This window comes from Tasmannia lanceolata, unplaced genomic scaffold (assembly GCF_043159265.1).
Source record: "Tasmannia lanceolata isolate RefF3 unplaced genomic scaffold, GAP_Taslan_0.1 ptg000011l, whole genome shotgun sequence".
NCBI classification, from domain to species: Eukaryota; Viridiplantae; Streptophyta; class Magnoliopsida; order Canellales; family Winteraceae; genus Tasmannia; species Tasmannia lanceolata.
The window spans coordinates 21,506,988-21,533,099 of record NW_027518688.1 but is presented as its reverse complement, the minus strand read 5'-3'; the positions used below and the strand labels follow the sequence as shown (position 1 = coordinate 21,533,099).

Here is a 26,112-nt window from a genome sequence, read left to right as displayed (position 1 = left end):
GACGGTCCGACTAAATTAAACTTAAACAATACTAGTTCAAGTTATTGTTTAGTTGGGTGCAAGGACAAGCAATCATAGTCGTACCATTATATAATCACATTTCCAAACCATTTTAGTACGGATATTGAACTGATCAAATAATTGTTTTTATTTTCATTTATCAGATGTGGTGACCTTGGAGGTTTTTGGATCCTTTTGAAGAAATGGAAGATATATTGGCGGAATCAGATATTGAGTTGATTCATGTTAGTTGATTCATGTTAGAAGGTCTGCTAATGAGAAGGCAGATGCGTTGGCTTGAAGAGGGGTGGTATGCAACTCGATGAATTGGTCTGATCAATTTCCTATTTGATGTCCCATTCATTGTGTAATTAGTTTTTTATTTTTTGTTCTGTAACTTTGGGTATTCCCTTTCGGGTGTTCCTTCTAATTCTTTTATAAAATTTGCCATTTCAAAAATAATTATCATTTATCAGATGAGTAACCGACTCTAAAAGAGTGGCTGGAATAGAAATGATGAAACTGTCCAATTTTCCACCGATGTTTGTGAGTAAGATTGTCTTATCAGTTTGTTTTTGAACCAGAAAGCATTCTAGAAATGGTGGTCCAGATCAGCCAGCTAATAAACCAATTTTATTTCGGGGTTGGGTTAGGGTTGAGGCCTCAGGCAACCGAATATAACCTGAACCCGACTCCCTAATTTTATCTGAGTTTACCGACTCATATTTCTATTATATTAAATTAAAGTTCAATGATGAATTCACACCCTTCTAAAATAAATTCATTCTCCCTCCCTCTCTCTCTCTCTCTCTCTCTCTCTCTCTCTCTCTCTCTCTCTCTTAAAACCATACCCACCATCAGAACTCTTAAAGTTCAATGATGAATTCACACCCTTCTAAAATAAATTCATTCTCCCTCTCTCTCTCTTAAAACCGTACACACCCTCAACTCTCTCTCTCTCTCTCACACACACACACACAAACCATATATATATACTCTCACAACCTTCTCTATCTCTGTCAACACAACTCCTTGGTGGGCCTAGCAAAAGTTTTAGGTCTTTGAATAGGTAGGCCTTGCCCAGAAAATCATCTCCATAGGATGATCCTAATCCTAAAATTGAAGGCACCATATAACAAACTGAAGAGTTAGCATCATCCTAGCTATGAAGATGATTTTTGGGGGAACACAACTGAGTATTATCTTTGAACAGCTAGGCCCAACTGTGTTAAAAAAAATACATGCACCTACATGCGAAGACCATATATGACCTTTTTTTTTAAATAAATACTTGGGCCCACCTTTTTCAAAATCCAAACCATCCATTTGCTGGGCCCAATGCAAACATGCCATTCCTATAAAATCATCTTCATAGGATGATCCTAACTCTTCCATCTCTATACCGAGGACACCGTATGACAGATTGAAGAGTTAGGATCATTCTAGTCATATGCTTTTATGGGAAAGGAGATTTGCACCGGGGCCCAACAAATGAGTGGTTTGGATCTTCGAACAAGGTGGGCCCTAATGAATTTTCTAATAAATATTGATCTTTTACATTGACTTTAGTACTATGATATATGCCTAGATTTATTTTAGACATATGATTGTATTTGTCACGCCCCGAATCCAGAATTCGAGGTAAGGCGCACGTGACAGCCGCCGCATGCCCATAGGGTCGCCCCTACAAGCATGCAAGGCTCCTTTACAATCAACTATTCTCAACATTCAGAGCGACTAATAATTGCGGAAATTTTAGTCTCAATTAAGGCTCAAAGGAAATACATATATAGGTCTATAAATCCAAATCCAACAATACTCATTCGATAACAGTCACCTTAATAAAATAACAAAAGCCTCTAACTGGATTAATGAAAGAAAGCAAGAATCTCCTATGCTCCAATCCAAGTGCCTGATCTTAGCAAGTCTATTGCCGCCCTTCTGAATCTGAAAATTGTTAAACCACATAATGAGCTAACAGCCCAGCCGATTTTTCAAATCCAAGCCAGCTAATAGGAAAACGAAAACAATGTAGGTGCGGGAAAAGAAGTAACATGCTATAGAAATTTAGCCAATGCAGAAATTGATAGGAAGCAAGAAAATCATTTCTACATAAGCTACATAAGAAAAATACATTCCTTTACAAAAAAAGGTTCCAACCACTCGGTTATGCAGTTTTCCGCCTTGAAATCAATGACTAAGAATATATATTTCTAAACACTTGGTTTTGTAGTTTTTCCACTTAGAAATCAAATACTTAACAGTCTTCTCTGTGGCCAATTTCCAACCTTATTGGCAAGTAGCATAACCCAAGGCGAACACTCGTTCGCAGGACTCACAGGTCCAAAAGCGCACAATGTAATATTATCAATAGCCAGAGAACTCCCTACTGGCGGCCCGAGATCAACCTTACGGGCAGATAAAATTTGACCGGTCTACGTGATCACGTCCAGTGTACTCACCCACTGGTAGGTTGGGCACTAGATCCCCACCAGAGATCAACCTTACTGGCGGAATCCATTCCATACCAAGACTGTATACAATTATAGAGAGAAGCAATTTAATGTTTGCAATACCGTGCCATAAATTTTGAAAACGCTTCAAGCCATAGGGGACTCCCCCCATTCCAATCTATGAAAACCATATCGTAAACAAAGTGCTTTTCAAATTGTTTACTTCATGAATTCTAGTTTTCAAAATCATGTTCTTCATAAATCTTTTTATGTATAGGAATGAAAACATTTCAAGACTAAAGGATACCATGCATAATGACATTCAACTATTTAGAATGACATGCTCAAAATCGGCCAGTGAGAATCTTCTCCAAAACAGGTTCCAAGCGAGAGTAGATATGCAAAAATTGTAATAGAAAGCTTTCAACTTAGCTAATGTAAATATTTGATAATATACTGGCATAGGGTAGGATCACCTATCTTAAGCGCTACTCTAAGAATTTCCTTTAGCGAAGCACCCAGTTGAAACTTGTGGCTGTTATTTTGGGCGAGATCCATGGTAACAGAAAACTTCAGTCAATTTGTGAACATCCATTATCAAGAATATTGCTTTTATAATCTGTTTGCAGGTTGCCGAAATCCGAAATGATGAAGGACAACAAGGGCTTCAATTGGATCAGAGGGATGTCTTCTTGGAATAAAGAACTACTGGGTGAATTTCAGCAGCTTATAAATCTTAGAAGAAATCAACAAGTGGCAAGAAATTCCATTGCAAAGGCTGGGTTAGAAGGGAAAAATTATAAGGTTTCAAGCCTTCAAAAACTCACGACCACTTATTTCCAATGTAGAGGTTTTCAATGGTTACATTCCATCTATAAAGGCACTCTTATTTCTAGAAGGTAATCCAAAATGAGTCAGCCACTACCAACAGATTTCTTCTCTTCCTCTAATAAGAATGGAATCCCATCTAACTATGGAAGCAAGGACCTCCAATAAGCCTATGAAGCAGCTCTTTTCTATAGATACGATAACCCAAAATTTCACCCATAGGAACTGTCCAAAACGATGTGGCTCACATGCCTTTTTCGTTATGCAAGCAATATTTCGAACAAGGAATTATTGATCTGTCATTTTCCTTTTTGAATAAATAGATGCTACCTTATTCTCTACTAGCTGAAAATCTATAGGAGGAAACCTACCAAGATTGCATCTTGATATGATAGAGCTTCCTAATACATCCTACCCACTAGTGGAAGATTCTATTCAAGGTCAAATTTAACTTTAGTGAAGGTGTTATATTCGGTCAATTGCTTTCCAAAATGAGCAGCCTTGTAAAAAGTGTTTAAATGGACTTTACTCCATTGATGATAATAGCACCCTTTACCATTTTGAATGTCTCCTGCCTAGACATAATGCTTCAATTTGAAAAAGACACCCACTTCCAAGTAATTATTCCTAAACTTGACATTGGTAACGGCACTCATTCCAATAAAATTAATCTTAAGTCCATATGATAATAACACCCATTACAGGTAGTTAAAACATGTTCAAGCATTGGGGCTGGGTGTTACAGTATTGCTTGTGGTATCGAATGCCTTGCATGCTTGAGGGTTCGCCTTGCAGGTGTGCAACACTGTCGTGTGCCAGGCGTGGATATTGAGTCGGGGCGTGACACATATGTATATCCTATGCACCTTATATAAAGGGGTAATCGATGATAATTTTATGAAAAAACCACAATAATAAAGTTACTTTGAGAAATAGTAGGTTTGGTTTATTATCTTGTCATATAAGGACTGTCATATAAGGACGATCGCCATGTTTCGTAGAATCATCACACTTTAGATTTCTAATGCATCCTCCTTATAGTTTTATTTAATCAACTTATATTTAGAGAGGATTTTAATACTAATGCCAAATGGTCTTTGACATATACATATACTTTTACATAGATGACACTAATAGTCACTTATTCAAATACATAGAAAAAGCCTAATTAACTAAGCAAAAGGCTTTTGGTTGTAGCAGTCAAGGTTGGTACCATAGCTCACACCAAGTATGTCGCAGTATCTCTTGTAAAATCCGATGCGGTTTGCGACCGCAACATTGTTCCCTTTGCCACATTCAAGTCCCCCATTGATGATGTTGGTGGAAACACCGAATCCAGGAAGGCGACCTGCGGTCTTATCTTCATTGGATGGTGTCCATCGGCCTGTGATGGCATCATGGCAGGAAGGTTTTTGTGATTTAGAAGTCATCCAATACCATATTGCTGTCTTAAATGAAACGGTAGCATCAGTGGAAACTAGATCAGGGTTGGCGAGAAGGTTTGCCCCAATGGCTTTTCCAGCTGGGCCGTAGTTGTAGTTGCTGCAAGCACGAAAATACAAGTGAAGATAGATCTCTAGAAAGCTAAATCTAGAAACAACAAAAAAAAAATGCATGGAAAAAGAAGAACTTACTATGAGATTTGAATGGGACCTCGGCCGTGGTATTTTTTACCATAAGCGCATGGAAATTCTGCACTTGCAACGCAGTAATCTACTGGATTCTTGCCTTGTTTTTGAAGGAAGCAATATCCCCATGAATATTGGTCGCCTGGTGTAGTTGCCCACTTACCTGAATACATCAATTAATGAATCATTAATTAATCACAGATACTAGATCCACGTTAAGTTGAAAAACTAACACGCATAATATATATATATATATATATATATATATATATATATATAGAGAGAGAGAGAGAGAGAGAGAGAGAGTTGGTGCTTAGGAGATTCTTGCCTTCTTTAAATGTTTGGGTCTCGCTGGGTCCTGCTAAAACGCACCAATGGGAGGCGTTGGTGCTCACTTTTCACATATATATATATATATATATATATATATATATATGTATATATATATATAAAGGGATTTTCTAAGCTCCATCGCAAAAGGGTTTCCGCGGCTGGTTTGTTGCACGTCAAACCAGCCACCTCGTTAATGAAAACAACAGCTTTTGTCTCCATGTGCGACAGACCAGCCGCGAAAACGCTTTTGCGATGGACGCTAGCAATTCCCATAGATATATATATATATATATATATATATATATAGAGGAAAAAGATTATACGCTTGAAGCGCATTTCTATAGGTACGCTTGAGGAAAGAGAAGCCTTCTGATTGGTCGAAATGGTGGGCCCAAATGCGGAAAAAGTTTACAAATGCTGCGGCGTTACGGAGGGTGCGTCTTCGACGTACCCTCGAAAAAAATTTAAAACAAAAACCTGCGGCGTTACGGAGGGTGCGTCTTCGACGTACCCTCGAAACCCATCTCTCTCACCCAAACCTGTGTTTTTGTTTCGCAAGAAAAACCCGAACCCATCCATCTCCATCTCTCTCACTCGTTCTCTCTCTCTCTCTCTCTCATTCTGTTTTTAAAGACGCACCAAAACCCAAACCCTCGAAAGACCCAAGACCCAAACACGGTTCATCTCTCTTCTCTCACGGTTTGGATGATCCAAAACCCCCAAATTGCTCACACAGGTACGCTCTCCTCTCCTCTCCTCTCCTCTCTCTCTCTCTCTCTCTCTATTTCTCTCTCTCTGTGTATTTTTTTTTTTAAAAAAAACCCAAACCCATCGACCCAAACACAGCAGATTTCAGCTGTGTTTGGCTATGGGTTTGGGTGATCCAAACCGTTAATTTACGTTCTCTCTATCTCTCTCTCTCTCACTATATTTTTTTTTTCAAAAAAACCCAAACCCATCTACCCAAACACAGCAGATTTCAGCTGTGTTTGGGTATGGGTTTGGGTGATCCAAACCGTTAATTTACATTCTCTCTCTCTCTCTGTCTCTCTCTCACTATCTTTCTCTCTCTCTGTGTATTTTATTTTTTTAAAAAACCCAAACCCATCGACCCAAACACAGCAGATTTCAGCTGTGTTCGGCTATGGGTTTGGGTGATCCAAACCGTTAATTTACGTTCTCTCTCTCTCTCTCTCTCTCTCTCTCTCACTATATTTTTTTTTTCAAAAAAACCCAAACCCATCTACCCAAACACAACAGATTTCAGCTGTGTTTGGGTATGGGTTTGGGTGATCCAAACCGTTAATTTACATTCTCTCTCTCTCTCTCTCTCTCTCTCTCTCTCTCTCTCTCTCACTATATTTTTTTTTTCAAAAAAACCCAAACCCATCGACCCAAACACAGCAGATTTCAGCTGTGTTTGGCTATGGGTTTGGGTGATCCAAACCGTTAATTTACGTTCTCTCTCTCTCTCTCACTATATTTTTTTTTTCAAAAAAACCCAAACCCATCGACCCAAACACAGCAGATTTCAGCTGTGTTTGGGTATGGGTTTGGGTGATCCAAACCGTTAATTTACATTCTCTCTCTCTCTCTCTCTCTCACTATATTTTTTTTTTCAAAAAAACCCAAACCCATCGACCCAAACACAGCAGATTTCAGCTGTGTTTGGCTATGGGTTTGGGTGATCCAAACCGTTAATTTACGTTCTCTCTCTCTCTCTCTCTCACTATATTTTTTTTTTCAAAAAAACCCAAACCCATCGACCCAAACACAGCAGATTTCAGCTGTGTTTGGGTATGGGTTTGGGTGATCCAAACCGTTAATTTACATTCTCTCTCTCTCTCTCTCTCTCTATATATATATATATATTTTTTTTCAAAAAAACCCAAACCCATCGACCCAAACACAGCAGATTTCAGCTGTGTTTGGGTATGGGTTTGGGTGATCCACACCGTTAATTTACGTTCTCTCTCTCTCTCTCACACACACACACACACACTGTGTTTGGGTTTTAAAAAAAAACCCAAACCCATCGGTGGAAAATCTTCATCTCTCTCACTCGTACTGTGTTTGTATGAAATCTGGTTTTGTATGAAATCTGTTTTTTCCATAACTATTGCAGGTTGATCAATCTGTGTATTGGGGGATGAATCTGTTTTTGTATGAAATTGGTTTTTTGGTGGGATGGGTTCCAGATCTGTGGCTATTTGGAATTGTGTAGATTTCTTTTTCCTTTTTAGATAATAAAATTAGACAATTGGGCATGATCTGGGAGTAACATTTGGTGAGAATACTCCTTTTTTTAAAAAAATTACTTTTCTGGGATATTTTATATATTTTTATCTTGGAATATTGGCTATTGGATTGTAGACTTCTCATGGCCATAGTTTCTGTCAGGTACATGTTTTACAGGATTACCCTGTCTTTAGACTTTTATCCATTTGTTCTCATGGGGATACATATTTTGAGTCTTATAAAAATTGCCCTGTTCAGAGTTTCTTGAAAAATATGTAATCTTATTCTTTTGTGTCGTGTCAATAGATGGATCCATTTTTTAGGTTCTATTGTTGGCAATGTGAAAAAAAAATGTCATTATCTTTATCATCTATTCTTGTCTCTGATTTTCTTAGCTGTAAATTTAACCATTTCTAATTATGATGATGGGCCATGTCTATGTTGTATTTTTTAGGTATAAAAAATGGATCCATCTATTGACGAAGTAGATGCAAATGGTTTAATTGAGTTTGGCGATGGATTTGATCTCGTTGATGATAATTTAGTGTGGGAAGGGACTACGGTTGAGGTTAATGATGGGGTGAATCTCAATGATGATGAGCTAGTATCGGAGGCTAATGATGGGAAAGACGGAGATGAGGGTTGTAGTCACGAAGTTAGTAGTCCCAACGAGGTTGGCAGTCAGAAAAGTGTTATGAATAAGCCGTTTGTGGATCAAGTTTTTGAAACTTGGGAAGCTGCATATGAGTTCTACAATAATTATGCGTACGCTACTGGTTTTGGAGTACGAATATCTAGTACAATGAAGTCAAATATAACGAAGGAGGTGATATCGAGACAATACGTATGTGACAAAGAGGGACAGAAAAGAGTTAAGGAGAAGAGAGATGATGTGAAGGAGTTGAGGGAGCGTCGCCTTCCCAGAATGAATTGTAAAGCGAAGATAACCATCAAGTTGAGAGATAATCAGTGGAAAATTACAACTTTCGACGACATTCATTCTCATGAGCTTACTTCTCCAGTTAAAAGACAAATGCATCATTCATAGTCAGTTCCGTAATAACAAAAGTTGTAAGAATTTGATTGAACAGCTCGGTGGAAGTAATTTCAAGCCTGCTCAGATCAAAAACGCCATTAACTCTACTTCCAATGCTCCCGTGGTCTCAACAAATCAAGTTATTGCCCATTTGAGAGCACTTAGGGAGAACAATATGGGTAAAGAAACGGTGACAGTGGCAAACCATTTCCAAAAGAGAAAGTCTGAAGACCCGAACTTCTATTTCGAGTTGGAGTTAGACACGAATGGGACTTTGCGTTCGATGTTCTGGGCCGATTCAAGGGCAAGAGAAGCATACCTTACCTTTACTGACGTGATCATATTTGATGTCACTTACAAAACGAACAGGTTTAAAATGCCGTTCGCACCGTTCACTGGAGTTAACCATCATAGGCAGTCGACTCTATTTGGATGTGCACTTCTTGCAGACGAGAGAGAGGAGACTTTCACCTGGTTATTTGAGCAGTGGCTCACGTGTATGTTTGGTAAGGCTCCAGGTGCTATAATAACTGATATGGACGGAGCTATGCGAAATGCAATTAGGAAAGTGTTTCCACATACCAGACATCGGTTTTGTTCGTGGCACATAAAGAAGCATCTCCTTGAGCATGTTGCAGACATGAGAGATGCCGACAGTAATTTCTACAAGGATTACAATCATTGGTTTTTTAGGAGAAAAATAGAGGATTCTGAGACAGAATGGAAAACTATGGTTGATAAATATGGTATTGATGAAAGTCATTGGTTAGGGAAAATGTGGGATCTCCGTGAGCATTGGGTCCCCGCCTATTGGAGAGACACATTCACAGTAGGAATGACATCTAGTCAACGGAGTGAAAGTATAAAATCATTCTTTGATGGTTATGTTAACCAGAACACCTCTTTAGTTGAATTCTTGAGTCAATACGATAAGGCACTGGTTGAACGGCGTAAAGCTGAATCTGAAGAAGATTTTAAGTCTAAAAATACAATTGCCAAATTGAACACAACCAGCCCATTGGAACGAAAGGCTGGGGAATTCTATACGAAGAAGATGTTCACCATATTCCAAGATGAGATGATGGGTACTTTTGCCTTATGGAAAGATAAGTTGGGAAAGAACGGTAATGTTGTGGAATACAGTGTAGGAATTAGGACAGATGACAAGAAGAAATACGTCAGGATTCTGTTTGACAGTTCTAACGATGCAACTGCGACATGTGAATGTGCTAAGTTTGAGAGGGAAGGAATATTAAGCAGACATGTCATTCACGTTATGGATAGAAAGCAAGTACTCACTATCCCCAAACGCTATTTATTACAGAGATGGTCAATTGATGCAAGGTATCGAGCTGGGGGTACAACATCTGTAACCCAAGAAGATACTAGTGGCGTGAATGGACTGAAGAGGTGGTGTCTAATGTCAACATGTCAGCAATTGATTGAAAAAGTTGGTAATGACGAGATTCTCTTCAAGAAGATGACTGATTTTTGTACAGAGCTTGCTGTAGAAGTTGAAAAGAAGGAGAAGGAGATTGTCGCTCCGCAGAGTGACTTGGTAACAGTTGGTAGCCAAGTGCAGTCAAACATTGGTCCAAGTCAAATACCTCAGTCAAACATTGGTCCCAGTCAAATACCTCCGTCAAACATTGGTCCAAGTCAAATACCTCAGTCAAACATTGGTCCCAGTCAAATACCTCCGTCAAACATTGATTCCAGTCAAATACTTGGGTTTACAATTCGTGACCCCGAAGTTGTAAGGACGAAGGGCAGGCCAAAGCGTGCAACGCGTCATGTATCTGGCATAGAGGCCACTCAAGCAAAAAAACAGCAACGCCAGTGCAAAAACTGTGGGGAATATGGACATTACAGAACAAGCTGTCAAAAGAGGGCTAAGGTGAAACAAAATATGGTTATTACTCGTCATTTTTACTATGCCTCGCATTTTTTTCTTTTTTGTTTAAATATCTACTATTGTGCTTGCTAATAGGTGGCTGCAAATGAGAAGAAAAAGGATGATAAGGGAGAAGAAGCTGAGGGGGACCAAAATGTTGAAAGCATTGCCATGTTTGTGCTCTCATATACTTTGATATTAAGTTCAAAAAATTGTTCTTGACCTTCTTTTCAGCCATCATAAGTATATTATGTGTTGTAAGTGTAAAAGAACTGCCTTTATTTTTCAGGTGAAAAGGAGCATTTTCAATGGAGAAAATAAAGGTGGAGAAGCATCACATTTGAGGTAAGTGTTAATATTCTTCAAATTACTTTCAGTTTCTTTGGCTGACATATTTGATGATGTTGTGTTTACCAGAGATTTATGAGAAGAAATTGCAATTTTCCCAAGTTCTGTTTTACTCCAATGAATTGTTGGACACAGTACTGAACTGATTCCCAGGTGGACATTGATATAATGCCCGGTTGGGGTCGATATTCTGCAATGGTATCAAGATACATATAGAAGAGGATTTAAGAAAAAAGTAAGCTTCACTGAAGACTTAGAATTTAGAAGGGCAAGTATTTTCAATATATTTTTTTGCATTAATGTGAAACTTTGAAATAACCATGTTTTCGCAATGACTGAGTAATGGAAAGCTGATTGGCATGTCATTTTCAGGTTAACGGATCGCTTGCTCGGAGAGCAATCAAAGATCTAATGGCAAGAGGTTCGATCACGATGATTTCTACTCACTCCAGCTACCAGATTTACACTAGAGCCACCAATACCTAGAAGTCTTATTTCCTTATTTCATAAGCTGGAGGGCCAAACTTGTTCTATTCTGTTCTTAGTGTCCGCCGATGGCTTTAATTCTCAGTTACTGGAGCACTTTTCAGTTTTGGCTGTATTGGCACTGATTATGTGTGTTTGTGGCTGCAATTGAAGTAGGCATTTCAGTTTCAAATGGTTTGATGTTTCCATTCAGCTTACAACTTTTTAACATGAAGTACCTAAGGATTTCTCAATTGAGTTGCTGGGTTTCCGAGTTTTTATACCTCAAAAGTCCTGTTCTATGCAAGTATGGAAGGAAAATGTTTGGGGAGTGATAAAATGGGTGCACATTCAAAAATTACCTCTTTATGCTTTTTGGTTTTGCTGTTTTAAATTTGCATTGCCACTCAATATAGGTTGAAATTGCATGAAAAAGATATTGAAGTGTAAAACTGGAAAGATTTTCCTGGATGATGACATTTCAGGAGAGCAGAGCTGAGGAAATCAATAGGGTCCTACTTACCGCCATCTGATCAAACATGGTGTTAGGGTTTTGAGAGCCCACTTGTCATTTATTGGGACGTTTGCGACACACAAAACAATAACTCTCTCTGCAGCTCTTAAATTGAGACCCCAAGCAATCTCTTTTTGCGACATTACCATGACACCATCTATATAGTGTCTAGACTTAAGTATTTTGAACTGTCGATTACCTAGAAATGCTTCCTTCAAGTTCTCCATCTACTGGGAGTGTTGGCAACCCACATCAATAACAATTTCATCAGATCATAAATTGAAGACCCAATAAAAAATGAACAAATTTTCTTTGAGAAGGCGAAATGAATCAATAAATGAGCTGATCTGTCCATAATCCAGACTCCAGACACAACTGCAAATAACGGGAAATGATTTGAAGCACTACACCCTTTATGGCTGTCATTTCACTTGTGAGGATGGCTTCTAAAGAGTTTTTGATTTCTGACTAATCTCAGATGATTTCATTAATTAATCACTAATCTGCTGTCATGCCCTTTATATTATGTCCCCATCTCACCCTCCTTGGCCCTCTCCCACAGCTTGAGAAACTTATATTCCATGAAAAAAAAAATCCATGCTGCCAAACATGGCCTTAGTAAGCTAATATTCTACCCGAAAATAAAAATATATGGCTGCCAAAAAAGGCCTAAATGTACAACTGCAAATAACGGGAAATGATTTGAAGCACTACACCCTTTATGGCTGTCATTTCACTTGTGAGGATGGCTTCTAAAGAGTTTTTGATTTCTGACTAATCTCAGATGATTTCATTAATTAATCACTAATCCGCTGTCATGCCCTTTATATTATGTCCCCATCTCACCCTCCTTGGCCCTCTCCCACAGCTTGAGAAACTTATATTCCATGAAAAAAAAAATCCATGCTGCCAAACATGGCCTTAGTAAGCTAATATTCTACCCGAAAATAAAAATATATGGCTGCCAAAAAAGGCCTAAATGTACAAATAAATGCTAGAAGAGAAATTATTTTGGGACCCACAATGTTTTGAGTTTGGATTCATATTTGCAATTCTTGATTAATCATGTACAATCTCCATCCAGTATTGGGACAAAATTGGTTGTGAATTAGCAAATCGATGGCTCTGATCACCATACACATACGCCAATGCTTTCAGCTCCCAATAGACATCTAACACTGACTCCACAAACCTGCTGTTCCGAAAATGTTCTGCATAAGAAATAACTTTGTTGCTGTGGTTGAAATCATCCCGCATCTCCCCTCTAACCCCCCACCATGCTTCCCCCTTCCCACATAGTTCCTCTATGTCCACTGCCTTCTCCCAGAATATCCACAGATCTGGAACCCATCCCACCAAAAAACCAATTTCATACAAAAACAGATTCATCCCCCAATACACAGATTGATCAACCTGCAATAATTATGGGAAAAACAGATTTTATACAAAAACAGATTTCATACAAACACAGTACGAGTGAGAGAGATGAAGATTTTCCACCGATGGGTTTGGGTTTTTTTTTAAAACCCAAACACAGTGTGTGTGTGTGTGTGTGTGTGTGAGAGAGAGAGAGAGAGAGAGAGAGAGAGAGAGAGAGAACGTAAATTAACGGTTTGGATCACCCAAACCCATACCCAAACACAGCTGAAATCTGCTGTGTTTGGGTCGATGGGTTTGGGTTTTTTTGAAAAAAAAAATATAGTGAGAGAGAGAGAGAGAGAGAGAGAGAGAGAATGTAAATTAACGGTTTGGATCACCCAAACCCATACCCAAACACAACTGAAATCTGCTGTGTTTGGGTCGATGGGTTTGGGTTTTTTTGAAAAAAAAAATATAGTGAGAGAGAGAGAGAGAGAGAACGTAAATTAACGGTTTGGATCACCCAAACCCATAGCCGAACACAGCTGAAATCTGCTGTGTTTGGGTCGATGGGTTTGGGTTTTTTTTTAAAAAAAAAATACACAGAGAGAGAGAAAGATAGTGAGAGAGAGAGAGAGAGAGAATGTAAATTAACGGTTTGGATCACCCAAACCCATACCCAAACACAGCTGAAATCTGCTGTGTTTGGGTAGATGGGTTTGGGTTTTTTTGAAAAAAAAAATATAGTGAGAGAGAGAGAGATAGAGAGAACGTAAATTAACGGTTTGGATCACCCAAACCCATAGCCGAACACAGCTGAAATCTGCTGTGTTTGGGTCGATGGGTTTGGGTTTTTTTTTAAAAAAAAAATACACAGAGAGAGAGAAAGAGAGAGAGAGAGAGAGAGAGAGAGAGAGAGAGAGAGAGAGAGGAGAGGAGAGCGTACCTGTGTGAGCGATTTGGGGGTTTTGGATCATCCAAACCGTGAGAGAAGAGAGATGAACCGTGTTTGGGTTTTGGGTCTTTCGAGGGTTTGGGTTTTGGTGCGTCTTTAAAAACAGAATGAGTGAGAGAGAGAGAGAGAGAGAGAGAGAACGAGTGAGAGAGATGGAGATGGATGGGTTCGGGTTTTTCTTGCGAAACAAAAACACAGGTTTGGGTGAGAGAGATGGGTTTCGAGGGTACGTCGAAGACGCACCCTCCGTAACGCCGCAGGTTTTTGTTTTAAATTTTTTTCGAGGGTACGTCGAAGACGTACCCTCCCTAACGCCGCACAGCATTTGTAAACTTTTTCCGCATTTGGGCCCACCATTTCGACCAATCAGAAGGCTTCTCTTTCCTCAAGCGTACCTATAGAAATGCGCTTCAAGCGTATAATCTTTTGCCTCATATATATATATATATTAGGCAAAAGATTATATATATATATATATGAGGCAAAAGATTATACGCTTGAAGCGCATTTCTATAGGTACGCTTGAGGAAAGAGAAGCCTTCTGATTGGTCGAAATGGTGGGCCCAAATGCGGAAAAAGTTTACAAATGCTGTGCGGCGTTAGGAGGGTGCGTCTTCGACGTACCCTCGAAAAAAATTTAAAACAAAAACCTGCGGCGTTACCCTCGAAACCCATCTCTCTCACCCAAACCTGTGTTTTTGTTTCGCAAGAAAAACCCGAACCCATCCATCTCCATCTCTCTCATTCGTTCTCTCTCTCTCTCTCTCTCTCTCTCTCTCTCTCTCTCTCTCTCTCTCATTCTGTTTTTAAAGACGCACCAAAACCCAAACCCTCGAAAGTCCCAAAACCCAAACACGGTTCATCTCTCTTCTCTCACGGTTTGGATGATCCAAAACCCCCAAATCGCTCACACAGGTACGCTCTCCTCTCCTCTCCTCTCCCATCTCTCTCTCTCTCTCTCTGTGTATTTTTTTTTTAAAAAAAACCCAAACCCATCGACCCAAACACAGCAGATTTCAGCTGTGTTCGGCTATGGGTTTGGGTGATCCAAACCGTTAATTTACGTTCTCTCTATCTCTCTCTCTCTCACTATATTTTTTTTTTCAAAAAAACCCAAACCCATCTACCCAAACACAGCAGATTTCAGCTGTGTTTGGGTATGGGTTTGGGTGATCCAAACGGTTAATTTACATTCTCTCTCTCTCTCTCTCTCTCTCTCTCTCTCTCTCTCTCTCTCTCACTATCTTTCTCTTTCTCTGTGTATTTTTTTTTTTTTTTAAAACCCAAACCCATCGACCCAAACACAGCAGATTTCAGCTGTGTTCGGCTATGGGTTTGGGTGATCCAAACCGTTAATTTACGTTCTCTCTCTCTCTCTCTCACTATATTTTTTTTTTCAAAAAAACCCAAACCCATCTACCCAAACACAGCAGATTTCAGCTGTGTTTGGGTATGGGTTTGGGTGATCCAAACCGTTAATTTACATTCTCTCTCTCTCTCTCTCTCTCTCTCTCTCTCTCTCTCTCTCTCTCTCTCTCTCACTATATTTTTTTTTTCAAAAAAACCCAAACCCATCGACCCAAACACAGCAGATTTCAGCTGTGTTTGGCTATGGGTTTGGGTGATCCAAACCGTTAATTTACGTTCTCTCTCTCTCTCACTCACTATATTTTTTTTTTCAAAAAAACCCAAACCCATCGACCCAAACACAGCAGATTTCAGCTGTGTTTGGGTATGGGTTTGGGTGATCCAAACCGTTAATTTACATTCTCTCTCTCTCTCTCTCTCTCTCTCTCTCTCTCTCTCACTATATATTTTTTTTCAAAAAAACCCAAACCCATCGACCCAAACACAGCAGATTTCAGCTGTGTTTGGGTATGGGTTTGGGTGATCCAAACTGTTAATTTACGTTCTCTCTCTCTCTCTCTCTCTCTCTCTCTCTCTCACACACACACACACACACACACACACACACTGTGTTTGGGTTTTAAAAATAAACCCAAACCCATCGGTGGAAAATCTTCATCTCTCTCACTCGTACTGTGTTTGTATGAAATCTGGTTTTGTATGAAATCTGTTTTTCCCATAACTATTGCAGGTTGATCAATCTGTGTATTGGGGGATGAATCTGTTTTTGTATGAAATTGGTTTTTTGGTGGGATGGGTTCCAGATCTGTGGCTATTTGGAATTGTGTAGATTTCTTTTTCTTTTTTAGATAATAAAATTAGACAATTGGGCATGATCTGGGAGTAACATTTGGTGAGAATACTCCTTTTTTTAAAAAAATTACTTTTCTGGGATATTTTATATATTTTTATCTTGGAATATTGGCTATTGGATTGTAGACTTCTCATGGCCATAGTTTCTGTCAGGTACATGTTTTACAGGATTACCCTGTCTTTAGACTTTTATCCATTTGTTCTCATGGGGATACATATTTTGAGTCTTATAAAAATTGCCCTGTTCAGAGTTTCTTGAAAAATATGTAATCTTATTCTTTTGTGTCGTGTCAATAGATGGATCCATTTTTTAGGTTCTATTGTTGGCAATGTGAAAAAAAAATGTCATTATCTTTATCATCTATTCTTGTCTCTGATTTTCTTAGCTGTAAATTTAACCATTTCTAATTATGATGATGGGCCATGTCTATGTTGTATTTTTTAGGTATAAAAAATGGATCCATCTATTGACGAAGTAGATGCAAATGGTTTAATTGAGTTTGGCGATGGATTTGATCTCTGTGATGATAATTTACTGTGGGAAGGGACTACGGTTGAGGTTAATGATGGGGTGAATCTCAATGATGATGAGCTAGTATCGGAGGCTAATGATGGGAAAGCCGGAGATGAGGGTTGTAGTCACGAAGTTAGTAGTCCCAACGAGGTTGGCAGTCAGAAAAGTGTTATGAATAAGCCGTTTGTGGATCAAGTTTTTGAAACTTGGGAAGCTGCATATGAGTTCTACAATAATTATGCGTACGCTACTGGTTTTGGAGTACGAATATCTAGTACAATGAAGTCAAATATAACGAAGCAGGTGATATCGAGACAATACGTATGTGACAAAGAGGGACAGAAAAGAGTTAAGGAGAAGAGAGATGATGTGAAGGAGTTGAGGGAGCGTCGCCTTACCAGAATGAATTGTAAAGCGAAGATAACCATCAAGTTGAGAGATAATCAGTGGAAAATTACATCTTTCGACGACATTCATTCTCATGAGCTTACTTCTCCAGTTAAAAGGCAAATGCATCATTCACATAGTCAGTTCCGTAATAACAAAAGTTGTAAGAATTTGATTGAACAGCTCGGTGGAAGTAATTTCAAGCCTGCTCAGATCAAAAACGCCATTAACTCTACTTCCAATGCTCCCGTGGTCTCAACAAATCAAGTTATTGCCCATTTGAGAGCACTTAGGGAGAACAATATGGGTAAAGAAGCGGTGACAGTGGCAAACCATTTCCAAAAGAGAAAGTCTAAAGACCCGAACTTCTATTTCGAGTTGGAGTTAGACACGAATGAGACTTTGCGTTCGATGTTCTGGGCCGATTCAAGGGCAAGAGAAGCATACCTTACCTTTACTGACGTGATCATATTTGATGTCACTTACAAAACGAACAAGTTTAAAATGCCGTTCGCACCGTTCACTGGAGTTAACCATCATAGGCAGTCGACTCTATTTGGATGTGCACTTCTTGCAGACGAGAGAGAGGAGACTTTCACCTGGTTATTTGAGCAGTGGCTCACGTGTATGTTTGGTAAGGCTCCAGGTGCTATAATAACTGATATGGACGGAGCTATGCGAAATGCAATTAGGAAAGTGTTTCCACATACCAGACATCGGTTTTGTTCCTGGCACATAAAGAAGCATCTCCTTGAGCATGTTGCAGACATGAGAGATGCCGACAATAATTTCTACAAGGATTACAATCATTGGTTTTTTAGGAGAAAAATAGAGGATTCTGAGACAGAATGGAAAACTATGGTTGATAAATATGGTATTGATGAAAGTCATTGGTTAGGGAAAATGTGGGATCTCCGTGAGCATTGGGTCCTCGCCTATTGGAGAGACACATTCACAGTAGGAATGACATCTAGTCAACGGAGTGAAAGTATAAATTCATTCTTTGATGGTTATGTTAACCAGAACACCTCTTTAGTTGAATTCTTGAGTCAATACGATAAGGCACTGGTTGAACGGCGTAAAGCTGAATCCGAAGAAGATTTTAAGTCTAAAAATACAATTGCCAAATTGAACACAACCAGCCCATTGGAACGAAAGGCTGGGGAATTCTATACGAAGAAGATGTTCACCATATTCCAAGATGAGATGATGGGTACTTTTGCCTTATGGAAAGATAAGTTGGGAAAGAACGGTAATGTTGTGGAATACAGTGTAGGAATTAGGACAGATGACAAGAAGAAATACGTCAGGGTTCTGTTTGACAGTTCTAACGATGCAACTGCGACATGTGAATGTGCTAAGTTTGAGAGGGAAGGAATATTATGCAGACATGTCATTCACGTTATGGATAGAAAGCAAGTACCCACTATCCCCAAACGCTATTTATTACAGAGATGGTCAATTGATGCAAGGTATCGAGCTGCGGGTACAACATCTGTAACCCAAGAAGATACTAGTGGCGTGAATGGACTGAAGAGGTGGTGTCTAATGTCAACATGTCAGCAATTGATTGAAAAAGTTGGTAATGACGAGATTCTCTTCAAGAAGATGACTGATTTTTGTACAGAGCTTGCTGTAGAAGTTGAAAAGAAGGAGAAGGAGATTGTCGCTCTGCAGAGTGACTTGGTAACAGTTGGTAGCCAAGTGCAGTCAAACATTGGTCCAAGTCAAATACCTCAGTCAAACATTGGTCCCAGTCAAATACCTCCGTCAAACATTGGTCCAAGTCAAATACCTCAGTCAAACATTGGTCCCAGTCAAATACCTCCGTCAAACATTGATTCCAGTCAAATACTTGGGTTTACAATTCGTGACCCCGAAGTTGTAAGGACGAAGGGCAGGCCAAAGCGTGCAACGCGTCATGTATCTGGCATAGAGGCCACTCAAGCAAAAAAACAGCAACGCCAGTGCAAAAACTGTGGGGAATATGGACATTACAGAACAAGCTGTCAAAAGAGGGCTAAGGTGAAACAAAATATGGTTATTACTCGTCATTTTTACTATGCCTCGCATTTTTTTCTTTTTTGTTTAAATATCTACTATTGTGCTTGCTAATAGGTGGCTGCAAATGAGAAGAAAAAGGATGATAAGGGAGAAGAAGCTGAGGGGGACCAAAATGTTGAAAGCATTGCCATGTTTGTGCTCTCATATACTTTGATATTAAGTTCAAAAAATTGTTCTTGACCTTCTTTTCAGCCATCATAAGTATATTATGTGTTGTAAGTGTAAAAGAACTGCCTTTATTTTTCAGGTGAAAAGGAGCATTTTCAATGGAGAAAATAAAGGTGGAGAAGCATCACATTTGAGGTAAGTGTTAATATTCTTCAAATTACTGTCAATTCTTTGGCTGACATATTTGATGATGTTGTGTTTACCAGAGATTTATGAGAAGAAATTGCAATTTTCCCAAGTTCTGTTTTACTCCAATGAATTGTTGGACACAGTACTGAACTGATTCCCAGGTGGACATTGATATAATGCCCGGTTGGGGTCGATATTCTGCAATGGTATCAAGATACATATAGAAGAGGATTTAAGAAAAAAGTAAGCTTCACTGAATACTTAGAATTTAGAAGAGCAAGTATTTTCAATATATTTTTTTGCATTAATGTGAAACTTTGAAATAACCATGTTTTCGCAATGACTGAGTAATGGAAAGCTGATTGGCATGTCATTTTCAGGTTAACGGATCGCTTGCTCGGAGAGCAATCAAAGATCTAATGGCAAGAGGTTCGATCACGATGATTTCTACTCACTCCAGCCACCAGATTTACACTAGAGCCACCAATACCTAGAAGTCTTATTTCCTTATTTCATAAGCTGGAGGGCCAAACTTGTTCTATTCTGTTCTTAGTGTCCGCCGATGGCTTTAATTCTCAGTTACTGGAGCACTTTTCAGTTTTGGCTGTATTGGCACTGATTATGTGTGTTTGTGGCTGCAATTGAAGTAGGCATTTCAGTTTCAAATGGTTTGATGTTTCCATTCAGCTTACAACTTTTTAACATGAAGTACCTAAGGATTTCTCAATTGAGTTGCTGGGTTTCCGAGTTTTTATACCTCAAAAGTCCTGTTCTATGCAAGTATGGAAGGAAAATGTTTGGGGAGTGATAAAATGGGTGCACATTCAAAAATTACCTCTTTATGCTTTTTGGTTTTGCTGTTTTAAATTTGCATTGCCACTCAATATAGGTTGAAATTGCATGAAAAAGATATTGAAGTGTAAAACTGGAAAGATTTTCCTGGATGATGACATTTCAGGAGAGCAGAGCTGAGGAAATCAATAGGGTCCTACTTACCGCCATCTGATCAAACATGGTGTTAGGGTTTTGAGAGCCCACTTGTCATTTATTGGGACGTTTGCGACACACAAAACAATAACACTCTCTGCAGCTCTTAAATTGAGACCCCAAGCAATCTCTTTTTGCGACATTACCATGACACCATCTATATAGTGTCTAGACTTAAGTATTTTGAACTGTCGATTACCTAGAAATGCTTCCTTCAAGTTCTCCATCTACTGGGAGTGTTGGCAACCCACATCAATAACAATTTCATCAGATCATAAATTGAAGACCCAATAAAAAATGAACAAATTTTCTTTGAGAAGGCGAAATGAATCAATAAATGAGCTGATCTGTCCATAATCCAGACTCCAGACACAACTGCAAATAACGGGAAATGATTTGAAGCACTACACCCTTTATGGCTGTCATTTCACTTGTGAGGATGGCTTCTAAAGAGTTTTTGATTTCTGACTAATCTCAGATGATTTCATTAATTAATCACTAATCCGCTGTCATGCCCTTTATATTATGTCCCCATCTCACCCTCCTTGGCCCTCTCCCACAGCTTGAGAAACTTATATTCCATGAAAAAAAAAATCCATGCTGCCAAACATGGCCTTAGTAAGCTAATATTCTACCCGAAAATAAAAATATATGGCTGCCAAAAAAGGCCTAAATGTACAACTGCAAATAACGGGAAATGATTTGAAGCACTACACCCTTTATGGCTGTCATTTCACTTGTGAGGATGGCTTCTAAAGAGTTTTTGATTTCTGACTAATCTCAGATGATTTCATTAATTAATCACTAATCCGCTGTCATGCCCTTTATATTATGTCCCCATCTCACCCTCCTTGGCCCTCTCCCACAGCTTGAGAAACTTATATTCCATGAAAAAAAAAATCCATACTGCCAAACATGGCCTTAGTAAGCTAATATTCTACCCGAAAATAAAAATATATGGCTGCCAAAAAAGGCCTAAATGTACAAATAAATGCTAGAAGAGAAATTATTTTGGGACCCACAATGTTTTGAGTTTGGATTCATATTTGCAATTCTTGATTAATCATGTACAATCTCCATCCAGTATTGGGACAAAATTGGTTGTGAATTAGCAAATCGATGGCTCTGATCACCATACACATACGCCAATGCTTTCAGCTCCCAATAGACATCTAACACTGACTCCACAAACCTGCTGTTCCGAAAATGTTCTGCATAAGAAATAACTTTGTTGCTGTGGTTGAAATCATCCCGCATCTCCCCTCTAACCCCCCACCATGCTTCCCCCTTCCCACATAGTTCCTCTATGTCCACTGCCTTCTCCCAGAATATCCACAGATCTGGAACCCATCCCACCAAAAAACCAATTTCATACAAAAACAGATTCATCCCCCAATACACAGATTGATCAACCTGCAATAATTATGGGAAAAACAGATTTTATACAAAACCATATTTCATACAAACACAGTACGAGTGAGAGAGATGAAGATTTTCCACCGATGGGTTTGGGTTTATTTTTAAAACCCAAACACAGTGTGTGTGTGTGTGTGTGTGTGTGTGTGTGTGTGAGAGAGAGAGAGAGAGAGAGAGAGAGAGAGAGAGAGAGAGAGAGAGAGAGAACGTAAATTAACGGTTTGGATCACCCAAACCCATACCCAAACACAGCTGAAATCTGCTGTGTTTGGGTCGATGGGTTTGGGTTTTTTTGAAAAAAAATATATAGTGAGAGAGAGAGAGAGAGAGAGAGAGAGAGAGAATGTAAATTAACGGTTTGGATCACCCAAACCCATACCCAAACACAGCTGAAATCTGCTGTATTTGGGTCGATGGGTTTGGGTTTTTTTGAAAAAAAAAAATATAGTGAGAGAGAGAGAGAGAGAGAGAGAGAGAGAGAGAGAGAACGTAAATTAACGGTTTGGATCACCCAAACCCATAGCCAAACACAGCTGAAATCTGCTGTGTTTGGGTCGATGGGTTTGGGTTTTTAAAAAAAAAAAAAATACAGAGAGAGAGAGAGAAAGATAGTGAGAGAGAGAGAGAGAGAGAGAGAGAGAGAGAGAGAGAGAATGTAAATTAACGGTTTGGATCACCCAAACCCATACCCAAACACAGCTGAAATCTGCTGTGTTTGGGTCGATGGGTTTGGGTTTTTTTGAAAAAAAAAATAGTGAGAGAGAGAGAGAGAACGTAAATTAACGGTTTGGATCACCCAAACCCATAGCCGAACACAGCTGAAATCTGCTGTGTTTGGGTCGATGGGTTTGGATTTTAAAAAAAAAAAAAAAAATACACACACAGAGAGAGAGAGAGAGAGAGAGAGAGAGAGAGAGAGAGAGAGAGAGAGAGAGGAGAGGAGAGGAGAGCGTACCTGTGTGAGCGATTTGGGGGTTTTGGATCATCCAAACCGTGAGAGAAGAGAGATGAACCGTGTTTGGGTTTTGGGTCTTTCGAGGGTTTGGGTTTTGGTGCGTCTTTAAAAACAGAATGAGAGAGAGAGAGAGAGAGAGAGAGAGAGAGAGAGAGAGAGAGAGAACGAGTGAGAGAGATGGAGATGGATGGGTTCGGGTTTTTCTTGCGAAACAAAAACACAGGTTTGGGTGAGAGAGATGGGTTTCGAGGGTACGTCGAAGACGCACCCTCCGTAACACCGCAGGTTTTTGTTTTAAATTTTTTTCGAGGGTACGTCGAAGACGCACCCTCCGTAACGCCGCAGCATTTGTAAACTTTTTCCGCATTTGGGCCCACCATTTCGACCAATCAGAAGGCTTCTCTTTCCTCAAGCGTACCTATAGAAATGCGCTTCAAGCGTATAATCTTTTTCCTCTACATATATATATATATATATATATATATATATATATATATATATATGTGGATTTTCTAAGCTCCATCGCAAAAGGGTTTCTACGGCTGGTTTGTTGCACGTCAGACCAGCCACCTCGTGAATGGAGACAAAACTTGTTGTCTTCATTAACGAGGTGGCTGGTCTGATGTGCGACAAACCAGCCGCGAAAATGCTTTTGCGATGGACGCTAGCAATTCCTATATATATATATATATATATATATATATATATATATATATATGTGTGTATACGTATATGTATATGTATATATATAGGGAAAACATTTTGTGAGCTCGAGCTAGAAGATGATGAACTAAACAATCAACGACATTGGACTTAGTAAATAGGGACACGACTCTACTTTCCAGCATCCTCTCTCCACAGGGCTCTATCCATTCCCATGCTAATTAGTTGTTTTGTTAGATTACTTTATAGTTATCTTTATCCGTATCCTAGTTATCTTTATTCTAACTAGTTGTTAGTTATCCTTTTTCATTACTATTGAGGAATGTAGTGAATGAAACGTTTTGAAGTAAGGAGGCCCCAGGCCCCCTACTGGCTATTTCTCATTCTTTCTCTTCTTCAATTTTTATTTTTTTCACAATACGATCTAGGATGGTATTAGAAACCCACCATTAGTTTCATGGGATGTGTGAGCCAAGCAAACTGCAATCTCCCTTTTACGTGTGTCAACGTCCCCAACGGTGCCAAAGCCATCAAAGGCATTTGCAGCATCAATGAAAGCATTGTAACTGTACAAGCCTTTGCCTTGGCAAGTGGGGTCATTTCGATGCTTCAGCATTTGGTCGAAGAGGGATGGAGTGATGATGGAGGCCACACCTCCATCACCGCTCGTAGTGAAGTTTTGTGTCAAACAACCATGACAATTGCTCTGGCAGCCTGCCCCGTAGTAACCATATTGGCTGCAACAGAGCCCTCCCAGGTACCGAGCTCCACTAGCTTGTTTTCCACATTGCTCTGCAAAGGAACCTAACAAAGAGGCTAAGGAGAGCAAAATCAAGATCCAGGCCTCATTTTTCGTAGTAGATAGATGTGTTGCCTAAGAAACATAAGCGCTATCTATAGAGGGTGGGAGAGAGAGAGAGAGGATTTTTTTTCCTTATGACTAGTCAATAATAGTCATCCCCAATTGAATTGAAGGCAAAAGGAATTCAATGGTGACAGGAAAAATTTGCAATAATGACCCAAATTAGTTACTGGATATGCCTTCTTGTGTTTGTAGGGGTTTTTGCAAAAAGAGTAACCTACTATGCACTATTTCTGAAAAGAGTAACATAGTTTGGTAATGGCATTTGACCATTTTTTTGCAAATGGGGTAAATTTGACGAGTCTCTTGACCGAATTCAACCATACGATGATTAAATTTTAAAATGACAAATGTACCCTTTATGTAAAGAACTCTAGGGTCAGGGTTATGATATTCTCACTACCCTTGATTTTTAGAGCTTTTATATAGTGTAAGCTTGCATAGTTCGGTATTTTTCAGAAAAGTAATGTGCGACACACCATAGGATGATCCAAACCATCCATTTGATGGGCCACAATGTAAATAGGCAAATTTCCATAAGTTGATCCTAGGCTTCCAATCTATAGAGGAAATGCATGTTATAGGAACCTCAATACGTCGGAAGGCTAGGATCATCCTATGGAAATAATTTTTTGGCCACAACCTATTTAGGGCCATAGGATGATCCAAGCCGTCCATTTGATGGGCCACAGCGTAAATAGGTTGTGCCCAAGAATTTTAGGTGTGGGATTATGATATTCCAACATCTCCTGAGTTTTAGAGTTTTTATATGGTGTAAGCTTGCGTAGATCAGTATTTTTTGAAAAGTACTATACGGCATACAATTGGATGATCCAAACCATCCATTTGATGGGCCACAATGTAAATAGGTTGTGCCCCAAAAATCATTTCCGTAAGATGATCCCAGCCTTCTAGTCTATAGAGGAACCACATGTTATGGAAACCTCTATAGATTGGAAGGCTAGGATCCACCTATGGAAATAATTTTTTTGTGAGAATATAAGAATATACCATGCTCTACGTGAACGTGACCCATCATACAGTGTGGTCCCCAGTTTCGTACCCGCCATATATAAAAAACAGTGTAAGCATCGAACAATATCTTGATACGGAGATGGCTCCAAATTTAGGGCGGCTTTGAATTTTCCCTTCACAAATGCCATTAATGGAGCCTCAATGATATGTCTACTTGTCCTAGTGGATGATACTAAAGGTACATCACAGATCTCTACCGAATGACAATGTCTCTCTCGTCCCTTATCTGTAGCTTCCACGGGCAGTCTATAGAGATAAGATTAAGGCCCAATAAATGGCATAAGTTTTGTCACACAGGTTTCATGATACAAATAATTCAACTAGTTCACAATTCCACACTAGACATAGCTATGGCCTCGATCATCTCTCAAAGTGACGGGCTATCACAATTTCCCAGCTTAACATCCCTTACTTGCGTGGTTGTCGATCGGACCCATGTAGTCACGGCCAAGTTTTACAGCTCCTACCTGGCAGAGGTAACGAATCGAAAACTTTCCCACCATCAAGCACTCACTATGGAGGAAAAATAACAATCTTTACGTGACTACGCACCAGTTATCACCCTCCAACTAGTTAAGGTCGGGATATCAATTCATAACTATGCTAGTAACCGTGCACAAGGCACCAACCGGCCCACCCAGACCCAATCATCAGTCACCAT

General features: G+C 39.3%; 3 protein-coding genes across 4 annotated transcripts; 2 read left to right on the top strand and 1 right to left on the bottom strand.

The window, feature by feature from the left end:
* Positions 1 to 4,274: 4,274 nt before the first annotated feature.
* Positions 4,275 to 26,112, bottom strand: LOC143886029 (endochitinase-like). The gene is made up of 4 exons (XM_077390028.1): positions 26,095 to 26,112; positions 24,002 to 24,428; positions 4,916 to 5,072; positions 4,275 to 4,823 (listed from the first exon to the last, which is right to left on the bottom strand). The coding sequence occupies exons 1-4, from the start codon at positions 26,110 to 26,112 to the stop codon at positions 4,454 to 4,456; spliced, it is 972 nt and encodes a 323-aa protein (XP_077246143.1). The 3' UTR covers positions 4,275 to 4,453.
* Positions 5,703 to 11,743, top strand: LOC143886254 (protein FAR1-RELATED SEQUENCE 9-like). Of its 2 annotated transcripts, XM_077390192.1 has the most exons (6): positions 5,703 to 5,978; positions 7,935 to 10,413; positions 10,507 to 10,583; positions 10,700 to 10,755; positions 10,828 to 10,993; positions 11,131 to 11,743. In XM_077390192.1, the coding sequence occupies exons 2-4, from the start codon at positions 8,485 to 8,487 to the stop codon at positions 10,701 to 10,703; spliced, it is 2,010 nt and encodes a 669-aa protein (XP_077246307.1). In that variant the 5' UTR covers positions 5,703 to 5,978; positions 7,935 to 8,484; the 3' UTR covers positions 10,704 to 10,755; positions 10,828 to 10,993; positions 11,131 to 11,743. The 2 variants fall into 2 exon arrangements, with proteins under 2 accessions (XP_077246307.1, XP_077246308.1); XM_077390193.1 differs by lacking the exon at positions 5,703 to 5,978 and having other exon boundaries at positions 7,836 to 10,413.
* LOC143886632 (protein FAR1-RELATED SEQUENCE 5-like) lies at positions 14,818 to 19,772 on the top strand. Its single transcript, XM_077390676.1, has 5 exons — positions 14,818 to 14,966; positions 16,717 to 19,197; positions 19,291 to 19,367; positions 19,484 to 19,539; positions 19,611 to 19,772. The coding sequence occupies exons 2-4, from the start codon at positions 16,726 to 16,728 to the stop codon at positions 19,485 to 19,487; spliced, it is 2,553 nt and encodes an 850-aa protein (XP_077246791.1). The 5' UTR covers positions 14,818 to 14,966; positions 16,717 to 16,725; the 3' UTR covers positions 19,488 to 19,539; positions 19,611 to 19,772.

Coding starts and splice junctions, on each gene's coding strand:
- LOC143886029 (XM_077390028.1), bottom strand. Junction 5,073..24,001: donor CACATCCCATGAAACTAATG/GTGGGTTTCTAA, acceptor TGATGTATTCAG/GTAAGTGGGCAACTACACCA. Junction 4,824..4,915: donor GGTCCCATTCAAATCTCATA/GTAAGTTCTTCT, acceptor TCGTGCTTGCAG/CAACTACAACTACGGCCCAG.
- LOC143886254 (XM_077390192.1), top strand. CDS start 8,485: ATGAGCTTACTTCTCCAGTTAAAAGACAAATGCATCATTCATAGTCAG. Junction 10,414..10,506: donor GCTGTCAAAAGAGGGCTAAG/GTGAAACAAAAT, acceptor GCTTGCTAATAG/GTGGCTGCAAATGAGAAGAA.
- LOC143886632 (XM_077390676.1), top strand. CDS start 16,726: ATGGATCCATCTATTGACGAAGTAGATGCAAATGGTTTAATTGAGTTT. Junction 19,198..19,290: donor GCTGTCAAAAGAGGGCTAAG/GTGAAACAAAAT, acceptor GCTTGCTAATAG/GTGGCTGCAAATGAGAAGAA.